General features: G+C 40.6%; 1 protein-coding gene across 1 annotated transcript in view; it reads left to right on the top strand.

Annotated features, from left to right (window-relative positions):
* The window catches only part of zmat4a (zinc finger, matrin-type 4a), a 217,107-nt gene extending 194,525 nt beyond the window's left edge, over window positions 1-22,582 (top strand). The window contains exon 7 of the mRNA XM_084729631.1: window positions 21,462-22,582. Within this exon, the coding sequence (XP_084585757.1) occupies window positions 21,462-21,489 (28 nt within the window). The 3' untranslated portion in view covers window positions 21,490-22,582. The remainder of the gene's footprint in view (window positions 1-21,461) is intronic.
* Window positions 22,583-23,344: the final 762 nt, after the last annotated feature.

The following is a 23,344-nucleotide window of genomic DNA, read 5'->3' as shown; positions in this document are numbered from 1 at the left end:
TCCACAGTGAATTACTTATGAGACCCTTCTTCGCCTTAAGAGGGAAGCTGGGAGCCTTGATATACAGTAGCTTTGAAAAATTTTACTCTTGACTTTAAATCTGTGTGTGTGAGTGTGAGTGTGTGCATGTTTGTGTGGAGCAGTAGGATTTGAAGGCTGGGCTCGAGGCCATGTATCATCCCCAAGCGTCTTTAAAAGCCTGTCCTGCTGTCAGTTTGGGGAGGATGCACATTTGAGCGCTGACATTTTGATGGAGAGGGAGGCGGGCGGCGGCAAGGATTTCACATACTCCGACGAAAATCTGTTTTCTGGATCTGCACTTGCCACTTGCACCGAGAAGGCCTTAAGATGTTTTTCTCCGTGCTCTCACTTGACTGATTAATCTATTCAAAGTGCTCATTAGTAAAGTGTGAGACCCCACGCTGCGCTGGAGAGGAATTTAATAAATAAGCAATGCTCCCTCCGTCATCCAGAGGTGGCTAATGTGAAGAGTCACAGCACTCGTAATATGCAACAGTATTAAATGTGTCTGCACAGTTTCCTGTCAACGGGGCTTCCAAGTCAGACACTGACTTACTTATAAGAATTTGGCTTTACTGACTGGCATCAAATGTTTCTAGAGAATAACCCGGTCATAGGTTGCATACTTTTTCATGGGTGAACATTTCATTTGCTGTGACAGAGCACTCCTGTTGCCAAGAATAAGCCACTTAACAGACTACACCTCCCCCGCTCTCACTGAGCAACAGTAGCTTAAGAAGTGATGATCATTTTATGAAACACATCACGTCATTAAGCTTTTTGTTGACATTAGAAGTACCCATAAGGTTGTGTCAGTGAGTTTGATAAATAGCAAAAACAGCCGCCTTTTCTGTAGTAAATGCTTGGGATAACTGGCTTCCTGACGTCTTCTCTAGACCACAAACGTCACATCAGCAACACACGCACGTGACAACAGCATTCACACCACACTAAAGTGTCCAGTGTTGTGCATCAATGCGCTCAAAGAGTGGCGTTCATTGAATGTGCTCATAATTTTTTGTGAACGCTGAACTGAAGGATCGGTTTACAATTAATGAACATGAACGTGAGTGTTGTTCACTCCTGAGACAGATAATGGCGCCGCACATCATCAGCTGATTAAAACAAAGTGTGATCACAGCAGAGAGATAAAGAGAGAGAGAGAGAGAGAGCGAGCAAATATAGACAAAAATGTCATCGTGGCATGAGAACCTGATCATTGTTCATCACTGTTCATCATGCTGCATGTGCAGCAAGTGTACGATCCACACTGAAGATTGGACATTATGTTACAGTGAGAAACAGACGAATAGATCTGTGTTATATTCACTCTTCTCCTCCTGTCTCGTCTCCCTCTTCATCTCATTGCAGTTCTCATGTATTATGGGGCATTCAATTTGAACTTGAAAGTCAGAATTTCAAGTTCCCAGTTGGAAATTTCAACAGTATGTTGGTGTTCAGTTTAAAACTTTCTCAAACTGTTGTGAATTGTTAGTAAGTATAGATATGAGTAATCCTGGGACTGAAAATAAAAACATGAATGTCATGCATCACTTTTCTGTTTCATAATTGTAAAGACTCCAGCATCCCAGAAAGGAGGATCTATCTAGTTCATTTTTGGAATGGTGAGCTTTGTTCAAAATTTAAAAATGTGAACTACGGATGTGAATTAGTTCATTTTAATCTGTGTGAACTGAACTTTGAGCTGGCTCTTTTTAAGTGTGAACTTAAACATAAATGTGGAAGCATGTGCCTATATATGATCCTTCTTATCTGTGCATCTCAAAGCGTCCAGCAGTTAATGAGCAGCCAAACTTTCTGTGCAGTCTGCAGTTTTCCTTTGATATGAGTGAATGTTTTTCCATCAACCATCAATCAAGATGCATAAGCACTGCAGTGTGTGTGTGTGTGTGTGTGTGTGTGTGTGTGTGTGTGTGTGTGTGTGTGTGTGTATGTGTGTGTGTGTGTGCACAATGGGGGGAAATGAGCAGAAGAGATAAAGAAAAAAAGAGAGAGCCTGTAGCTGTGCTCAGTACAGACTGGTGTTGGTGAGCAGAACAAAGGGATTATGGTATAGCAGTGAATTTGTCTAGTGGCAGTAAATGTACAGTTTACCTACAAAAAATGGCAGAAAAAGTCCAAATAGTTCCCATAAAGGGAGAGTCTGTGGGATAAACACTTCATATCGCGCTTCATGTCATGCTTTACGCCAATCAGATGCAGCTGGGCCGCGAGACGCACAGAGCTGCTGCAGACAGCTGTAGTGATAAAAATGAGAGCATTTCTGTTGCATGCGAGTGAAAATATGTCAGACTCGCTCATGAAACAGGAGGTAACATGAACTGACACAGGTTACAGTACTATTTATTAATGTTCATTGACCATGTCAGTCCCATCAGAATGCTGTTCATTGTTTTGGACACTGTTTAAGACAGACTTAAAGGTGTAGTAAGAGATTCTATAGAAAGATAGTTGAGTGTTGAGTCTCATTCCCACTGTGATTGGCCAAAGTCTCCTTTCACGGACTTAGACTTCTGATGCCTGAAAACAGAGCTAAGAGGAGGATATCTACATATGATGTCAAGGATCTGTTGTCCTCTTAAGAGACAGAAAACCTTTCCTCACCACATGCTGTCATCCATCTCTTCTTTTGAGATCCATATTATCTACTGAATTTACAATCACAATTCTATCAAAACCTTCACTTATACTTGCCAGACTCCATAATTCTTGTCCCTGTCAATTCACACAGGACTAATATTGTCACAAGTCCTCCATGTTGGCGTAATATGGTAGGTAATTTGCAGTGGATTTTTTTTATATATATAATTAAAGTTTTTATTTATTTGAATATACACAAACAGACAATATTATTTATAGACAGTAAAATATCCAAAGGCTCATGAATATACATCCTTAGAACCAGAGTGATTATGAGCAGAAAAGCAGTTCCATGACCTCTAAAAGTTCTCACCATCATTGACTCTCGCTAACATTTGTTCATATGATTCTATTCCTAACATAGATTCCATTATTTATTTATTCTTTTTAATCCAGAGGGGCTGTACTTTTCCAAAATCTGAGGATCACTCGAACAGCTGTGACAACCCCCACATTTATCATTGCAAAGTCACACCTTGATACATTTGGCAATTGCATTTGTTCCCCAATCTTGCATAATCCTGGTGATTTAGGTACTGTAGAACCTAACCACTTCCTTATGGGCTCCAGCACCTTTTCCCAAAATAAGCAATTTAATTAACATTCCTAGACTGCATTTAGAAATGTTCCTGTTTCTTCCTGACATTTCCAACATAAATCACTGACCAGCAAACCCATCCTGTAGAGCGTAGAATGAGTAAAATATGACTAGGGCTGAACGATTTTCAAAAGATATCTAATTGCAATTATTTTGACTGATATTGCAATTGTGATATGATTTGCAATATTAGAGGTGATGATCATTTTCAATCATTTTTCTTATTTTGATTGAAAACCATGTTAAAATGACTATGATGTGATGATGATCTGATGTGCAGGACAGGACATCTCTGCCTCACAACATTCATTCATTTAAAAGTTTTTTATGCAGATTTTGCCTTTAATAAATACTACAACACCTGGGTTTTGAAAATAAAAAGACAGAAAGACAGCCATATTGTGATTTCAATAAAATTTCGATTAATTGTGCAGGTCTGGTACAGTACCAGTGGATAAATTTCACTCCCTATGCCTCCTTTATATATTCCCCAGTATTTGCCAGTATTTTTAACTGTTCCTCATCACTCAGTTTACAGTTTAGATCCTTCTGCCAAATGATCCCCAGATTTTTACAGATATCTTTTTGTAAGCCATTAAAGACTTTGTAGACCGTAGCCACTCTGTGTGCTTTATAAAGTAAATTGGATTCTTTATAAGATTAAGATCACAGACAGCCTCTATAATTATTACAAATTACTAGAGTTTTGTTCCCATGTAATACTCGTCCCATGTGAACAGGGCTTCACACATATCCTTCTGTCGTCCTGCAGCCTCTCTAGCTGAATTTGTTTCGAAGTTTCAGTGTAAGGTAAATACTAACTTTATGGTAACAAGTTAGTTTCACATTAAACTATATCATAATTCATTTAGTCAGGCATTTTAGTAATCTGGAAGAGAAAGCCACTTTCAAATAGTGATGAAAACCAGTTTAGCAGTTTAATTAGGGAGGAATTTATCTCATGACAGGCATGTGCTCGCCGTGTACAATTTGCCCGTGGCTCTTCTAACATTAGTCCTTTCCATCTTTCTAACTGCTCCACAATTACAGGAGTTAATACTGAATTAATAACACTGGCTAATGAAAGGTATAAAGTTGTATATTGACTCTGCATTGTGACTAACCTCTATGGTCGGACATGTTTTTATGACTTTACTTACTACTTTGCCATATGGAGTATGCAGCTCTCTTCACAACAACACAGACAAAGGTCGGTTCTTTGAAACAGAGCGTTTACTGCCAGGAAACATCTCTGCTGCATCCTCGCCTTCATGACATCACACTTAACACCATGAGAACTCGGTTTAAAGTGATAGTTCACCCAAAAATGAAATTTCACTCAATATCTATTTGACCCAAAAAAACACAATTTACACCATGTTTTTATCCTAAATGTCAACTGTAGCCTTTCAGAACTGATCTGCATGCACACATCTGAGGCAGGTACACAAGCTCTCGCCCAAGCGGCATGACACGAGATCTCGTGATGCCTTCAAATCTGTGTTTACATGCTCCTTGGAAGCGACTCGGACAACAGACAGAGATCTGCTCAGAAATAGTGACTTGTTATGCGCACAGTTTACTTTGCAAACTTTCAACAAAGAAGAAAATGTCCGAGGACTTCGACATAGAAGAGGAACATCATTTCTTTCCTGCAGCCGTGCCACTTGGGCGAGAGCTTGTGTACCCGCTTCAGGCGTGTGCACGAGGATCAGGTCTGAGAGGCTACAGTTGACATTTAGGCTAAAAACATGGTGTAAATGGCATCTTTTTTGGTAAAATTTTAATGTCGCAGCTTACGGACACCTGGATTACACCACGCGAGCAGTATGGAGACATTTTGTGTTTTTTTGTGTTCTTTTTGTACATTTTAAAACTGGTCACCGTTCACTTCAATTGTACTGGATTTGGCTGCAACGCTGTTTTCCGCTGAAGCTCCGGGAGAGTTTTGTGAACTGGAAATCTTTTTTGGGTGAACTATGGCTTTAAAGACCTTGAAAAATCCTTTACAGTCTCTTCTAAGGTCCCTTTACCATTTGCCAAGACTTCAGATGTGAACTCAACTTGAACAAAACTGGCAAGGCCTCATGAGACATTCACGTTGTGTTGTATACAATCCCACAGTGAATTCAACCGCAGATGCACCAAAAACAGGGAACATTAGTTCTGGACAATTCTATTATTTTTATCTCTTACACATCAGATTTTAATACATGAATTTTTAACTTTACATAAAATTGTTTGTTTATTTATTAACTTATTTATTGCATGAAATTTACTCACTTCTGAATTATTTATCAGTTTATCATGAACACACAATTTATGTAGCAGCACTTACAGAGTATCTCCTGCACTAAATTCAAAATAAGACACTTTGGTGGTACTGTAAATAGCTGGTTATGATATTTATAATACAATTGTAGGTGCTGGTTATATTTTTCTATTGTCACCTTCAGAATTCTCAAGCACATAAATCAAAAATAGTATGAAAATGTGTTTTTTTGTTCTGGGATGACTGAGGGAACAAGAAAAATGTGCAGTCAGGATTTGTGCACAGGAAGGCAGTAGTGAGTGGACGCTGTATTTTGCGCTCACTAGAGGTGGACGGGGAAGAACACAGGGATCAAACCTCTGACGTGCTGTTTACCAGGCTGCCTATTTGACTACAGGCCATGTTAACAACAAACAGGCAGAATGTAATTGCAGGTCTCAAAGGTTTCTTGTATTCCAGCTGTGGGCGGTAAGTTTGCTCGCCGGTGTAATGAGGTGCTAAATTAGACAAAGTCGAACTCCTGAGACCTTCACGTTGAAGCGCACTATGATTTCAGTGGGCTTTTCCAACTGCATCATATCAAATTAAATCTGTTTACATGTAAGAAGAACTGATGTAAAATAATGATGCCTGCGAGGGAAAAAAAAATCACTGTACATTCTTTGAATGCGGTCATTTTGCTGTATGTTTCATCTGGGGAAAAGAGAAGATTCCACCTAATCCTGAATGCACTATAATTAAAACATAATATAGATTGTAAGGTTGCACATACATTCATACACATGAATGGCACCAGAATGCACCTCGAATGGAAACACTGCTTTTCCTTTTCCTCATTAAAGGTTTTTTGTTGCTGAGGTCTTAAGGTTGTTTCTGCTGTTTTTGCTGTTGAAATGTTGCCTTACCATATCTGTCCATTTTAATATCACACCAGTCCCCTCTCCATTACCATTCTAATATTATACATGATAATGAACAGGGACAGAGAGAAAGATATTAAACTTCTATTGTTGTATCTAATAGATGGTGTCACGAGAATGCATATTAAATCTTCCATTACTGTGTGGGTGAAAACTGCGGTTTACACCCATCTTTTTTAAGCCCATAAATGCTTGTATATTCTGGCTAAGCTTGATTTTACAACTGTAGGTAAAAATGATGCATCGGTGTGTGTCTGTGGGCTCAGGGACTTTTGACAGGTTTGCTATGGAAACACTGTGTACACAGCACTTTTTCAAGGAGTGTCTAGAAGGGAGAATGCCTCAGATAAACGTCGAGGAGGAGTGTATTTGCACATCCAGCAGACACAGAGCAACTTGAACATACATTTGGAGTCAGCTTTCTGTCCATCTGGTGACCATTAGTTAATGCTCGCTCTGTTTTGGTCTCCACACACTCCTAAGGGAAATATCAGGCTCTTTAGCTGCTAAGCGCCTCACTATGTTCACCATGCTAATTTTGTTTGTCTGCTGTGTGGTACAGTGGATTTATCAGAGCTTTTATGTGAAAACAGTTCCCTGCTGCTGCTGCTGGGAACATGGTTGGTAAAAGCAGTGGGAATCAAAACAAACTGAAGTCGTGGGCTGTTAAAAATGAGCAGAGCAACACTAAAAATCTCCGTAGAGCTGAATGGGGCTGCAGAGTTGGGTCGATTCTCTGTGGGTTCTTCAATGTTGACATCTCCTTTCACATAATACATAGTCATTTGACCCAATGTTGATATAAAATATTGATTAGTGTAGCTTTATGCATCCAAGCAGAGACCTTGTCAGGCACAATCCTGGAGGTCAAACTTGCAGCTTGCGAGTATAAATCTCAACTTACCAGCACATCTTTATGACAGCAAAATAATGCAGTCTGTTTAGATTCCAAATCCATTTCAATCAGGAGAGACTAAGAGTAAAAGGGAAATGGTTTATTGGCACATGCATGACATATATGAAACATGAACAGTCTTTGGCGGTTAGACCCCATTGAGGTGAAACAATATGTATATACTATAAATATATATGAATGGGGGTGATGAAGCTGTAGAGAAGAGAACCCCCCGGGGTCTAGACACTGGTGGTGGTGGTGAAGAGGTGCGAAGCAGAGACTGGTGAGGTGAAGTGGCTCTGGACTCCTGCTGCCTGGACTTGAAGATTGGAGGAGAGGGCGTCGGGGAGGATCGAGGTGAACACCGTGTGGCTGTAGACTCCTGCTTCCTGGACCTGAAGACTGGAGGAGAGGGCTTCAGGGAGGATCGAGGTGAACATCTTGTGGCTACCTGGGTCCAATGACTGGAGGAGAGAGGGGTGGAGGAGGGTCGCGCTACTGACTGAATGACAACTGATGGAGCAAAAACAGAGGCGATTTAAAGTTTTGCAGCAGCAAATTGACTGGCTAACGCGACCGTGGCAAAATCTGATTGGATAGTAAAGACGAAGGTGAACGCCCACAAACAGCTGATTAGAGGGAATAGAAGGGGAGAGCTGGAGTAAAGGAAATTTATGAATGAAGGCAGTGTAATAGAAGGTCTTCCTGATTGAACTTACGCTGAGCTTCATTTCAATCAGGAGAGACTAAGAGTAAAAGGGAAATGGTTTATTGGCACATGCATGACATATATGAAACATGAACAGTCTTTGGCGGTTAGACCCCATTGAGGTGAAACAATATGTATATACTATAAATATATATGAATGGGGGTGATGAAGCTGTAGAGAAGAGAACCCCCCCCCAAAAAAAAATTAAATAATAAGAGAGGATACTCAGATTAAATCATGCATCCTTACCTCAGCAGACAGCACGATTCTAATGAGATAAACCATAAGAGTTAGGCACAAAAATAAAAAATGAAAGCACAACAAGCTGAAAGGAGATGGTAGTAAGCAATAAAGAAATGCGATCAGAATACAATGGACTGGGTGAAATAGGCAACTAGGATTGTGCAAGCAGAGGTGAGAGAGCACAGCCAATGTGGGGTCTACCGCAATAGGCTGCATGCAAAGAAGGAAGTAGAGTGACTGAAGGAAAAAAACCTACCCCCCCCCCAAAAAAAAAGAAGGCAGCCACAGAAAGGCTGAATGACCAGAGGGTTGGTAAAAGGAAAAGTATGCCTGAGGTGAGGAGTAGTAAACACTGTGATGAGGACTAGACAATACTGAAAGAATGAACAAAGGGTGCTCTGGATACGGTTGGAAGAAGGTCAGACCAACTAAAGAAATAAAGGTGTACGATCAAAGAAACGACGGAGATGCACAGATAGGCGACGCTTGTAGCCCAAAGACAGGATAGAGAGGCAATGCCGGCATTTGGCCTGGTCATTGGAAATAGACACAGTTGCAGCAAGAGGATTTTTTTTTTTTTTTTTTTTTTTGAAACAAAGGATAGGGAGGCAATGCCGGCATTTGGCCTGGTCATTGGAAATAGAGTTGCAGCAAGAGGATTTTTTTTTTTTTTTTTTTTTTTTTTTTTGAAACAAAGGATAGGGAGGCAATGCCGGCATTTGGCCTGGTCATTGGAAAGAGACAGAGTTGCAGCAAGAGGATTTTTTTTTTTTTTTTTTTTTTTTTTGAAACAAAGGATAGGGAGGCAATGCCGGCATTTGGCCTGGTCATTGGAAAGAGACAGAGTTGCAGCAAGAGGATTTTTTTTTTTTTTTTTTTTTTTTTTTTTTTTTTTTTTTTTTTTTGCATGAGGTCCACTGACCAGTTTTCACTTGACTTGAAGAAAGACAGGATAGGGAGGCAACGCCGGCAATCACCTGGTCGTTGGAATAGACAGAGTTGCAGCATGGAGGTTTTTGCATGAGGTCCACTGACCAGTTTTGCTTATCTAGAATGAGATAGGATAGGAAGGCAATGCTTGCTGAGCGCCTGATCGAATATATGAGAATGGAAAGGTACAGAGAACAAGATGAACGCTGAAATTGCACAGAAGTGAAATAGAGAAGATGTATACACCATGGATCAAGCACCACCACCAGTTATATGTTGTTTAAACTGAAAATAAGAGTTCAGAGGTATTTGATTAGCACACAGCACTGATGACTGGATAAATGTAGGACGTGAAGCAGACATGACCAGCAGCCTGGTTGTAGCAGGGATGAGGGAGAATGCCTTGATTTGCATAAGAGACAGCTGAAGAGGCTGTCCTGAATTTGCTGTGGATACAAAATCCATTATTAAACATTAACAAGAACCTTCTTGAAAGATAGTAGACCCACATTTGATAAGGAATTCCCTGAGTAGGAACAGTGGAGAGTGAGGATAGTGATTGGTCAAATTTTATATTTATTTAATTATCTATCTATTTATTTTATTTATTATTATTTTATTTTATTATTTATTATTTATGTATGTATTTATTTATATTTATTTATGCATTTATTTATTAATTATTTATATTTATTTATTCATTCATTCATTCATTCATTCATTCATTCATTTTTTCAACGACGCCACACTAGCATGCGCCGCCGCAATAAGTAACAGGACTTGACGGTAGTGATGAAATGAAACCAGATCTAACGTAATGACTATATTAGGGTAAATGATTTAGAAGGAGTAGAAAATCCTCTAGTTCCAAGAAGCTATAAAATAGTAATGAATACTGCGTCGAAAATTGCATATTGAGAGCTATAACACCTACACAAATAGAACAGTGAACAGACAGAGTGACCGGGTATACTAGGAGAAACTGAACGCTCTTAACAACACTTAGCCAGGTTGAAACAGTCTGGGGAAGAAGGGACCTTGGGTGGAAGCCTTAGCAGGAACTGCTGGCACCTGGGCAAAGTCGTCAGAAAGTCTGGAATTGATGGGAGAGAGCATCAGCTCAAAAGTTAGAATGAACAGGCATGTGTCGGGCAGTGATGATGAAGTAAATGATGAAGACTACGTGATGCTTCTCAGGACTTAACTTCTTTTTACTTGTCTATACAGCACTGAAAGGTCTAGGCCTAAATACATCTGATTACTGGTATGAAAGAGCAGACCCCTCAGATCATCTGGAACAGGTTATTCAGTATTCACAGGATCTGAACCAAGCAAGGTGACCAGCCTTACTTTCTATGCTCTCCCTTGTGGAACACTTCCAAAATACCTGAGATCAGCTTAACTATTAGCTTGATAAAAAACAGGGCTTAAACACTATTACCTACTACAGCTTACCAATGAAGTCAATATGAACCTTTTATTTATTTATGATATGCTGTTGCTTCGCTTATGTATGCTTTAAATGCCATCCCCATAATGATTTAACAATATACTTGCTTGTCTTAATGAATTCAAAAGCAATTTTTTTGATTTCTAAGATCTGTAAAGCACCTTTAATTGCCTTGAGTCTGGATGGTGCTATATAAATAAAGCTGCCTTTGTCTTGCCTCATGATGGCATGATCTCTTGAAGAGGAGCGCACTATATTGATGATGCCGACATGATTGACGCATAACACTGAATGCGTTGCACTTCCTGCAAGCCCCAAAACCTGGCATGAGACTGAATAAATATCTCTCTTATAGCGCAGGGTGCGATCGAAACTGGCAGAGGAGGGAGGCCGGTGGCAGCGACCACTGCCTTGAAGAAAACACTCCCGAAACTACGGATAGACCCGCATCCGTGAAACCCCCACCCCCCCCAAAAAAAGTAAGAATCAGAGGACTGCGCCAGCTCGTTAGAGGGAGCGCCAACCAGCGAACTAGCATGAAGACATCAGCAGTCGGAGCGCAGCCTTCGTCTAAGAGACAAACCGCAGATTGGCACGGAGGACGTCATATCCAGGAGCTAAATAAGGGCGACTCTGAAGATGACGCGCTGACGAAGATGAGAGGCTCATGGAGGGAGAGAACTGAACTTTTGATATGTATGACAGCGCAGGAGGAATTTGGAAATCATGACTGTAGTTCTCTAAAGGGAGGACTGGACTCACACTGATTGCACTTACCTATCAACATAATTCCCTGTATGGCTGCCGACTCTTGCACATATTATGTTACTAGGTTTTTTTTTTTTTTTTTTTTTTTTTTTTTTTTTTTTTATCGTAACTATGCGCCGAGAACTACCAAACAAAATTTCGTTATGTGTAAGCATAAGGACAATAAAGACACTTGAACTTCATCTGACGGACTTACAGGTCTGCTTGGGCTGCAACAGCCGAGAAGACGCATGACAAATATTGGAATCCCTGTGATGCCACAGATTCCACAGGATGAATGAATAGGCTGCTTGAACGCATCAGTGATACCTGCTTAGAAAGCTAGCACCTGAGCCCATCAACTTATCATTTGATGGCATTATACATGGTGTAGGAGAGAGAAAGCTCAAATGTAAACGCTGGTCGCGCAAGAGACGGGGCCGGAGCGAGGTGCGGACGGCCGAATAATAATTATCCTTCCTTAAGTATCTTGTGCGCTATACTTTACTGAGAAGGCTTAATAAATAATGTTCCTTCCATACAGACATAGAGATCGCCGATTAGGCCAAATAGCATAGTTCTGCCTGCTCTCCGTGTAGACTGACAGATACATGCGATATATGCAGCCCGAAAATAATAATGCTCAATAGATAATCTATGATCAGCCGGGATCAGCAGTTTTGAACACAGCAGTATGCTTCCTGTGGCCATGCTTAACGCACTCGGGGGATGCATGAAAAGGCTACCCGAGATATTGTCTACCTGGAGAACTGATCTCATGGGCTGGATATATTTGGTGCTTGAGTTGCATACGGCCTACCTAGGAGGGTCTGGAACGGCTGAAGCCGGGGAACCTGAGAGGTTCTCGTAGCGGAGGGTGACTGCAGCATGGGGCCTGGCGGCACAGAGACGCTGAGGAGCGGACGGGTTGAGGCGGTCTCCGGTGCTTGGAGGCGTGCGTCGATGGCATGAGTAGAGTCGGTAGACTGCAGGAAGGAGGGCAAGGAGTTATCCACGTCGCCTGGGATAGAGGAGAGGAGGGAGCGGAGATCGAGGTGCAGGGGAGGCCTCCTCTCAACGCTGAGGAAGCCTGGTTTCCTGGTTCTTAGCGGCCGTGAGCACACGGCGGGGGCCGACTGACGTTGAATCTTGCCCTGGGAGCAAACTCTGATGAACACGGCACTTGTTCGGCCAACTCACGATTTGGAAGCGTGCATGCCCGCTGCAGGAGAAACGCTGGTTCACGAATATGGGATAAGAAGCTCGTCCTCGTCTGGAGGCCATCAGAAGAGAGGGAGGAAGTCGGGGCTGGAGCCCTCGAGGGAATTGAGGTTGTAGTAGGACTCACTTGAGGCGCACCAGGGAGCAAATGGTGAGTAAAACATGAGCCAGTCGCGCTACTGACTGAATGACAACTGATGGAGCAAAAACAGAGGCGATTTAAAGTTTTGCAGCAGCAAATTGACTGGCTAACGCGACCGTGGCAAAATCTGATTGGATAGTAAAGACGAAGGTGAACGCCCACAAACAGCTGATTAGAGGGAATAGAAGGGGAGAGCTGGAGTAAAGGAAATTTATGAATGAAGGCAGTGTAATAGAAGGTCTTCCTGATTGAACTTACGCTGAGCTTCATTTGAACAAAAAGATGAGTACATTGCACATTATGGTACAATTACTCACATTAAAGGAAGGAGTTGTTCAAAGACCTGCCAGTGGTCAAAAAACAAAACACTGATCACCATCTCTTGGTGTAAAATATTGATTTTCTGCTTGCTTCTAAGATGTGTAACATTAGGCAGCTAATTAGCAGCATTATAAGATGTTGGTACAAGCATCCTGCGTGATTATTCACTCAGTGGCGTTGATGAGCTTTACTCCTTAGGTATCAAAATTTGGTCAGTACTCAATAGTATCGGAGCAATTCATTCAGTGCCATAAAAGTATCAAAGTTCGATATCCAGCCCTACTTAGGAGTGTGTAACAAACCAACTAGTCCTGAAAATGGATGGTATTGGAGTGGCAGGCCTATACCTGGCGATCACTGATGATTGCTAGGGTACCTTAAAGGTACCCATGAAGGCTATGCTGGTAGCAAACATTCAAATGAGAACTTTTAGGGCCAAAATAGAGGACGGGTCCATGTGAACTGTAGTTGAACGTGGGTCAGTCAGTTCAAGAGATGGGTGAACACTGTTTGGAAAGGTGGGGCAACGGCCTATATTTCCCCTGGCCGATCTATAGGGAATCAGGTTCAGATCCCTGAATCTGGAGTAGCGGAGACAGGCTCATCAAGGCATCCATTGCGGTAACACAAATTTATCCTGAATAAGCCCCCAGTTTATCATGACCAACTCAAAAAACCATCACAAAAACACGGGAGGTGACAGAAAGGAAAGAAACTATGGATTTATTTGAAACTAACACACATAACTATAAATGTCAAAATGAAATGAGACATGTAGGGCTGGGTATTGTTTAAAAAGTTGTGCTTGGGTAGCTCAGTAAGGAGAGCACGCACCCCAAGGGCGATACCCATCATGTGTTCCTGAAAATAATTCTTCTGCATTTTAGCATGTATTTTATGTTATTTATATTACAGCTGTACTTTCAAACATTTTGCTGGCATTTCAGCATGTAAATACAGTCAAATACATCACATTCAACTGTACCACAACACACTGTATGGGTTGTAGCTGCTGCAGTTTAACACATTTAACACTATAGTTTGACTGAAGAATTTGTGAAACTTCTTGCTAACCTGGACACTACTTGGTACTGGGTTATTTCCATTAATACCTTAAAGGTACCCAGCACTAGAGGTGTGGCAATCAGTAAATGGGTAGTGTTGGCATGTATCCATGAATGTTAAAATTATGTGTGGAGTGTTGCTTGGTAAAAGGAAAACAAAGACAAGGATGGGAAGCATGGAGCATAGGAGCAGAGTTTTCCCTTTCTCTCTCCATCATGGCACAAGTGGGATTTCTACTGGGAAGAATTGGCGCAGGTTTTCCCAGTGAGCAACATCCTGACTCCACCTACTGGGCATCTGTATGACAAAACAGGAAGGCAAAAACAGCAACCTCAACAGCCAAAAGAGCCGTCGTCATTGCAAGATTTACACACAACCTTTTACGGTTGTCTGCACATTTATGAATTATTTAAAATTCCTTACATGCAAAATCTGAATCCAGTCAGAAAATGTTGCTGTTCCTCACTTCAGCAAGGGGGAAACTGCCGTCGGCTCGGAGGGGGTTGGTGGGGCATCCATGTGCATACCTGTCAGCTGTAATGGAGATAGGGGAAAGGCTGATGGAAACACCGTGGAGATTGCTGTGTAACGTGACAGCTTTGTCAGGAGCCCAGCCCTGCGCGCCGCCGCCATGCATCACCATCTTATCACTGCACTGAGATTACAACACATAGCACCTGCTTTTTGTTCCCTTTGATAGTTTGACAGTCTCTTACATTAAACAGCTGCCACAGCTTTAGTTTTCAGAAAGTCACATAGGTGTCAGTGGCGGCGCAAAAGTAGAGAAGGGTTCCATGTGAACAGCAGTCAAACATGGGTCAGTCGGTCCTAAGAGAGCCGTTGGGAAGGTCGGGACAGTGGCCTATTTCACCGATCTAAAAGGAGTCCGCTTCAGATGTTAAATGGAGCCGGGAGGCGTCCAGTGCAGTAGCACAGACAATCGTAGAGGAGCCTCCAAATTGTCATGACGGGCACAAACGCCATCACAATAAAACAGAAAGCACCAGTACCTATAAAGTGATACAGATCCCAAGCATATGTCATTTGATACCTTTTTTTCTTCTTCATTTAATACACATCATGTAAACTGAAGCATTCCTGAATGTAATTTTATGCATTTATTTATCAAATGCCATAAAATGTGTAGTATAGCCACAGCTTTAGTTTTCAGAAAGTCACATAGGAGTCAGTGGTGGTGCAAAAGTCAAAGAATTTTACATTTAAAGCAACTATTCAGACAAGAACTTTGAAGGTCAAAGTAGAGAAGGGTTCCATGTTGGGATGATAACAATTAAACAAATAAACATCTGAAATATGTTTCATAGGCTACACTCTCAGAAATAAGGGTTCAAAAATTTGCGTCTGATTAACTCTTTTTGGAAGGAAGCGTTTGTCAAGAGTTCTTTGTAAGACTAAGGGTTCCATTAAGAAGAAGAACCAAAGAACCTTTTTTAGAAGCAAGTGTTCTTCAAAGATTGTTGAAATCCTTGCAGAACTCTTTCATCAAGGGTTTGTCAAGGGTTCTTTGTACCATTATATGAAATGGTTCTCAGTGGAATACCCTGGGTTGATTCTAGATAAAACCCTTCTCGGTTGAAGCCCCTGGCAGATAGAAAAGTTCTGGATAGAACCTCCAGAGGGGTCTAGAATGAACCATTGCACCTTAAATGGGTTCTCAGTTGAACCTCTCACAGGGGCTTCTAGGTGAAACCTTTCAGAGATGGTTCAAGATATGAACTTTTATAAAAGAGGAACAAAAATGGTTCTCCTATGGGGACAAGCAAAAAACCCTGTATGGTTCTAGTGAGCACCTTTGTATCTCAGGGTGTATGTAATGCTGGAGATAAAACTTTGACTGAGGGGAAAAAATACATTTGGTGTTGTTTGTTACATGCAAAATTTTTAAAATTTTGCAAGAACAATTAATCGGTTAATTGATTGTTAATTTTACAAATGATGAATCAAGGAAAGAGCTTATTATTTACAACCCTGTTCTATGTGAACAGCAGTTAAACATGGGTCAGTCGGTACTAAGAGAGGGACAAACAGCGTTCGGAAGAGTGGGGCAATGGCCTGTTTCAGCCTTGGCCAATCTGAAAGGATTTGCTTCAGATCTGGAACGGAGCTAGATCGGTAATGCAAACAATCCCGGAAGAGCCCCCAAATTGTCATGACAGGCTCAAACACACACACACACACAAAAAAACATAATAGTACCAGTACCTTTAATGTCATACTGAAGCACTCTTGAAAGTAATTCTGCATTTATTTTCAACAGATGCCGCAAAAGTGTAGTGTAGCCACAGCTTTACTTTTCAGAAAATCCCATATGAGTCAGTGGTGATACATTTTCTTTAAGAAAACATAAACAGGAAAGAGGATTGCAAAGTTCCAATCTTGTTTTATTACCTTTATTTCTCTGAGCCGCATCCGCACTGAAAGCAGGATTGAAAAACATATTTCTGATGCTTTTTATGTGCCTGTGTTTGATGATACTGGAGCCATATGAAGGATTTGTATGCTTTGCTTGTTAACACCTACATTTTTGTGACAACTGCTTGGTGTCTTTCTTTAAGGTTGGAAAATATTGTAGCCACAGAAGGTTCAGTTGAGTAAATCAAATCTTTTTGTGTGTATACTGTGCTGCATTGATGCGTTCTGCTGCATTAAGCTCTTTGGTAAAATGAGCGTGACAGTATGTTGTTGTAGCTGTTTTGTCCTCGCGGGACACACACAGCGGGATGTTCCTTTTGCAGAGCAGACTGTGATTACTCTGCTTACTTCACCTGAAGACAACATGCAATTCCCATTTCACCGACGGAGGAAGCAGCATTGATTATGTGCAGTAAAAATAAAGCAACAAAAACAATGCGAACTGTCAATCTGTCATGTTTCCGCCCCCGGTTACACCATCATTGTGTATCCCCACTGGGGCAAACGGCAGGTTTCCTCTCGATTTACTTCCATCTGCGCTATCAAACCACAGACGCACTGGTGATACTGTCTGTGAGACAGACAGCCACTGGCTTGTCTTGACATGGTCCTCTGTGGGTTGAGCGATTGAGTCTGAGTCCTGCTAGCTGAGGAAAAATGAGCGATTGTGCGATGATAAACTGATAATAGGAGGTCATCTGTAGGTCCAGACTGCAGGGACGATACATGAAAGGTTTCCATTCACCATGTCGGTTCAGAAGTCGCATCACTCAGGTTCCTCCAGCTGCTGGCTTTTTGGAATAAGATTAACACAGATAATATTCAGAGCAAAAATGACTTTTAATTGGGGCGTACTACTTTTTGGACTTCTTCAGACTGCATTCAACAGCTATATATAAATACAGGACTGATACAGTATCATTTATGATATTTTTGTAATGGAAAGTATCACCTACTCCATGAAGCTTCAGGAAAATAAATTTGAGGAAATTTGAGAAAAGTTAAAATGTTTATTTCTCCAAATTGTCCTTATTTTTATTATTATTATTATTTCTTATTTTTTTAAATGTAATTTATATATGTGTATGTTTGTGTTTGCATATGTATTCTATGTGCATATACTTTATTTTTTTATAATTTCAACTGGAAATACATCCCATGTTCTATTTTAGTGTTCTGCACTTAGGCTGTACTGTAAAAATGCTGGAAAGCTGGATCACTCTGTCAAGGAATCTAGCCAAAAATGCCCATGAGATTCCAAAAAAAGGTGAAAAGGAAACAGAAAAAAAATATTTCCACTCACCTATTCAATCACACAACAATGGGGTTAGATGGGCATTAGATGTCAACCTTTTGACACTGAGTGTCAGTGCAGAAGAAGAGAGCTTGTGGCTTTGTGGAGCAAAACCCTCATCAAGCTCACTGGGAAAAGGGATGTTTGAATCTTGTGACCAGCTGATAAACCCTGCTGTTCTACTCTACACTTCTGCTTTGCTGATTATGCAATCATATTGCTGATATTTGTAATTATTATGAATTTTCAGTCCGTCCAAAATAGCTCCAGGCGTTTTCGTTTGAGAATTATGGATCACCGCTCGGAATTATGCTGCCAACACTAATCACCTGTAAGAGTCACTTTAGTTTTTGACTCAGTTATAATTGACTGTTGAAACTTGTGGGGTAGAATTTTTTTTTTTCCCTCTGAGCTTATTTAATTTTATGTTCCATGAAGAATGAAGCAATGCAGTTTGCTGGGTTTTCCAGCCACTCAACTGCAGAAGTTCATACTGCAGAATAGAACTATGCTTTCTGAAGGCTGGACTACGTTTTACCCTTGGGGTAGACCAGAGAAGGACTAACCTCATGGGCACACACTTGTAGCTAAAATGACTCTAACCCTTGATCTCAGTTTGAATTTTTTTAAAGGGACAGTTTACCCCCAAATCAAAATTACATATTCTTCCCCTGCCCTGTAGTGCTCTTTATCCATCCATAGAATTTTTTTTTTTTTTTTGGTGTGAGTTGCAGAGGTTTGGAGATATCATCCATAAACATATCTGCGTTCTCTCCAGTATCTTGAGACTAAATGGCACTCGGATTGTGGTGCCCAAAGTACCTAAAAAATACATTTTAAAAAAGTGTTTCTTTCCAAATATTATGACCTGGTTACTCAAAACAACCCTCACACCTTGTTGTGAGTGGTTTCACATGGGAACTACTTTCTCTCTGAGAAAAAGAAAGTAGGTCTTGTAGATTCTACTGCAGGCTGTGGGGTGAACTTTCCTTTTAAATAAAGACTTTCTATGCATAACTTGTGCAACCCACCTGCATGCCTGTGTGCTCTGGCCCCACTCTGGAGATGGTCCATCTGAGGCGTGACTTAGCACAACTCGATGCATTATAACTGGTCATGGGAATGCAGATCAATGTGGCATCCACCCACCCTGACCTCCCCGACTCTGTAACGTCACACTACTTCTTGTTTTGCTCAGTACGGATGAGAGTCACAAACACTACAGCCTGTACAGGGCTTTGTCACTTGAAATTATACATCAAGAATAACATTTTCAAAAACAGCCTGAAGCCGTTCTTAAAATGATTAAACCAACACCAGTTTGATTGTTATTCCCTGGAGTGCAAAATTGAAAAACACGATTTAGGGAAATAAATCAAAATGGAGATAACTGCAAATGAACCTCTCACACGTCTTTTTTGAGCACTGGCTAAAAATCACTGAGAGTTGTTTCTCCTGGGAGGACGATCAGGGTCAGATGCTTTAAACTGTATTTTGTGCTGCATTACAAATGTCTGCATGTGAATGTTCTTGACTGTGTTTCCAAAGGAGGAGCACTTTTTGTTTTGTCTTTCCTGTCCCTTAAAGCTGGAGTAGGAAGTTTAGTTTTTGGCGTCACTGGGCAAAAGATCCATAATAACCTTTAAGAATCGAGTAATTCAAGTGGTCTGAGAGACCTTTGGTCCTCCTCTTGGCTCCGTCTTCAGGTTTTAGAAAACTTGACCCATGACGGAAGACTTCTGCCAATCAGGTCAGTAAGACGGTCCATTGTTGAGTCTCATTCCCAAAATGTCAGTATTTGACGATTGAGACTCAACAATCTACCATCTTTCTCCAGAATTAAGGAATAATTTGCCAGGAAAAATGCCATTTAAATTATAATTCTGATTTATTACAAATAGTCCCTTATTTTAACAGAATTTACCATAATTTCACTGATATTAAGTTACTGCTCTGATCTGGGAACACGGCAACATCACTACAAGGAAATCAGGCAGAGAAAAAACAAGCAGTCTGACAATCAAACAGCTTGTAAACTATAAAGGTTAAGCTAGATTATCTAAGGCAATGTATTTAGAGGTAACGCTAAAGTGAGATCACCGGAAAGGTTGGAAACAATGAACATGAAGCTACAGCAAGTAAAGCAGGTCAAAGTTGAACCAGATGGATGTGGTGAACCATCTGACTGCTCGTGTTAAGCTATGTCACCACATTACCAGATATCCGCAACTACAAATGTAGTGTGTACAGTGTTATCATGTGGTCAAAACCATGAAAAAAAAGACAAAAAGTTGTAATAAATCATTGTGCATCCAAAAAGTAGTACTGTAGTCGAAATAGTGAGTTGGGGCCACAGACTGTATATTAAATAAGTTGACATCCTATTTAATATACAGGCTATGGTCGAAGTGGGCTGTTCCTCCCGACCCCTCCTCCTCAGACTCAAGGAAGCTCAGGCAGGCTGCAGGAGTGCAAGACGAGCGCAACATTGTAATTTCAGAATCACAATCAGAAATACTTTATTGATTCCCAAGAGGAAATTGATCATGTTACACTAGCTCCCGTTCACGAATAGAAAAATGTAAAAAAAAAAAAAAAAAGAAGTGTAGAGAAATTCTAAGAACATAAGAAATATGTAAAAATATATACATTCTACTACAGTATAAAATGAAATAATATCATAATAATAACAAAATATAAAAAATAATAGGTATGTAAAGGAAAATGTGCCAATATATACCAGCAATATGTGTATAAAAACAGCAATAAATGGATAATATAAGAATTGGAAATAACCAATTTGAAATGTAAGAATTATGTACAAAAACTGTGAATCATGCGATAATCATCATGATGCAATGACCAGTCGTTCCCTGTAAGTTGATAAGCTGTTTATAGCTATCACTTGTCTGTCGATGTAAAGTCATGCCCCCAAAACAAAAGCCCACTGCTCTGAGAATATACACTCTTGGTGGCAGGCAGTCACCAAACTCCAACTCCAGAGTGTGTATTCTGCCTGCCAAACTCCCTCAACAAAATGGCCAATTTAACCGTTATAAACATCTACTCCTTCTAATAGTTTATTAATCATGTCTTACAACTCATAAAAAGACAGTTACTCATTCAGCAAACATTCAGCATTAATTTGAACTCTAGTAACATGAAATGTGCAAACAGTTACACAAGTTAGAATAGAAATGTCACAGTGTGGTTGTTGCATTTCATTGTTGTTGTTAGATAGGCATGCATTTCAAATTAGCATGAGTCTTAATATCTGATGACATATCATGGTCATTTTATGATTTATTCCAGTGAAAATATTTCTCCTTTTTCTCCTCTTTTTTTTTTGGGGGGGGGGGGGGGGGGGGGGGGTTGAGGGTGACCACAACCACCACAGTGTGACATTATTTGTGAATATGACTGGTAAAGTGTAGAATTTCTACATGAACTTGTGTTTGTTGCAGACTTAACTCTGAAAATGAGACTTTTTCTGCGTGTCGCTGATAAACTGACCCTCTCCTGTCTCTGTCTCCAACAGTCTGAAGAATCAGATATGTGTCCAGTGAGCGTGGGACGAAGATAAAAACCAACTATTGGATTGATGTCAGACAAGCTGTGGTCAGCTTGCCCTGCTTTTTCTGCCTCTGCCCTGCTTCTGCTCTCCTCCGCATCATTTCAATTTCTCTCTTTCTCTCTCTCTTCTTTCTCTCTGTCTGTTTCGGCCGGCCTGACGAGGAGGAAAATAAAGACTTTTTTTTTTTCTTTTTGTAACACTCTGCACTGCATCAACTCTCTCACCTGTCAGCATACAGTACAGTTTAAACAGTTTCTCCGCATCGCTGGCCACTCTTAAATCATTGACCTTTGACATTCCACTGCAGCTGTGTACTGTGTTTTTTATCCACTGACAGTCTGAGAGAATTACAGTGGATCTGCTACACGGCAGCCTTTCTAAAAATGCATGGACTAAATTATACTTTATTTTCCACAGGATGCTAAGTACTGTAAGCTGAATTTTGACTTGAGACTATGAGGGTTGTTTTTAACTATTTTTCTTTGCTTTTACTTGAATGAAACAGAGCATATTTATTTGAAATCTAAAGAAAAAGATTTACATTATTTAGCATTATGGGCTTTAACTATGAGCAGATCATTCTGTTTTGCATAATGTAACTCAACTATAATGCTTTTTATTGCATACATGCTTGCAGTGGAGCTAAATCCCTTGGCAGCTTAAAGGGGTCGGTGGCAATAATGACACTGGTTGGATTCTTGATATACGTTGTAATGGTATTATCTTGTATGAGCTGTACTGAACAGTAAATGACTTCTGTCTGTGGCTCTCCGGCAGAATTAATATGATGCATCCGCATCTACACTGGAACAGAAGTCATTTTAAAAGGTTTAAAAGGATAATTCAGATTTATTAAAACTTGAGTCTTATTTTTCACAGTTTTAGACGACTTTCTTGTCAGTAATAATAACACTGTACTCACCAACTTATTGCTGAGATCTGGGAACATCACAACATTGCTGAAAAGAGGACTGATGAGGCAAGAAACACAAGCTGTTAGATGATCAGACAGGTTTTAAACAAACCCCCAACTTTGAAAATTAGGGGAAACTGAATTATTACCCAAACTCCATCTACACACCTATTCATTTCTGTATATGCAGTCCCTCCAGGACTTCACAGGCCTTTTTTTGGGATTGTTGCGGTCCAAAAGCCTTGATTTCACAGCAGCGTTTCAAAGTTTCAAAGTTTCAAAGTTGTTTTTAGGCATTTTTGCACAGAAATTTTGAGACCAAATGAAAATTTTAAAAGAAAGTTGAGATTCCTTAAAAGTCAAAGTCAACTTATGAAAGGGACAACAAAGCCATACTCTGTCCTGAGTGTTCTAACTGACCTCACCAAAAAGACCATACCCCCTTGTTGCACTTTTTCATTTACAAATAATGCAGCCTTGGGAGTGGCTGTGTCATGTGCAACAGCTAGTGGTGAAATTTGTGTGCTCCCCAACCACTGGGGATGCACAAATTAGTGCTTTCCCAAATTGCTGGTCCCAAACTCCAAAAAATTGGAGGGTTGCATCATCCAGCATAAAATGGCTACGCCAAATCAAGTATGTGAATATATACTGTGTCTACTGGAGAGCAGATGATTTGCTGTGATGATCCCTAGCGGGAGCAGCCACAAGACGTAGACGGAAGCCGTTCTGAAATTTTTAAAACTGGCTCAACCCTTCTAGATATCTTTTCCCCCATCCTTCAGTTCTCAAGTTCCTCCTGAGGGATCAAGACCTGCACTTTGCAGGTGGGTCAGGTTCACTCCTTTCAAAGTGAAGGGGGAGAGGTTCCACTTCTAAGTTCTTTCCTGAATTGTAAAGCTGGAATTATGCTCATGCGAAGTAGTGTGTAGTG

Source organism: Lutjanus erythropterus, chromosome 10 (genome assembly GCF_056507025.1).
Source record: "Lutjanus erythropterus isolate fLutEry1 chromosome 10, fLutEry1.hap2, whole genome shotgun sequence".
Lineage (NCBI taxonomy): Eukaryota > Metazoa > Chordata > Actinopteri > Lutjaniformes > Lutjanidae > Lutjanus > Lutjanus erythropterus.
Note: the sequence above shows the minus strand (reverse complement) of the source record. Positions and strands in the feature narration are given on the sequence as shown.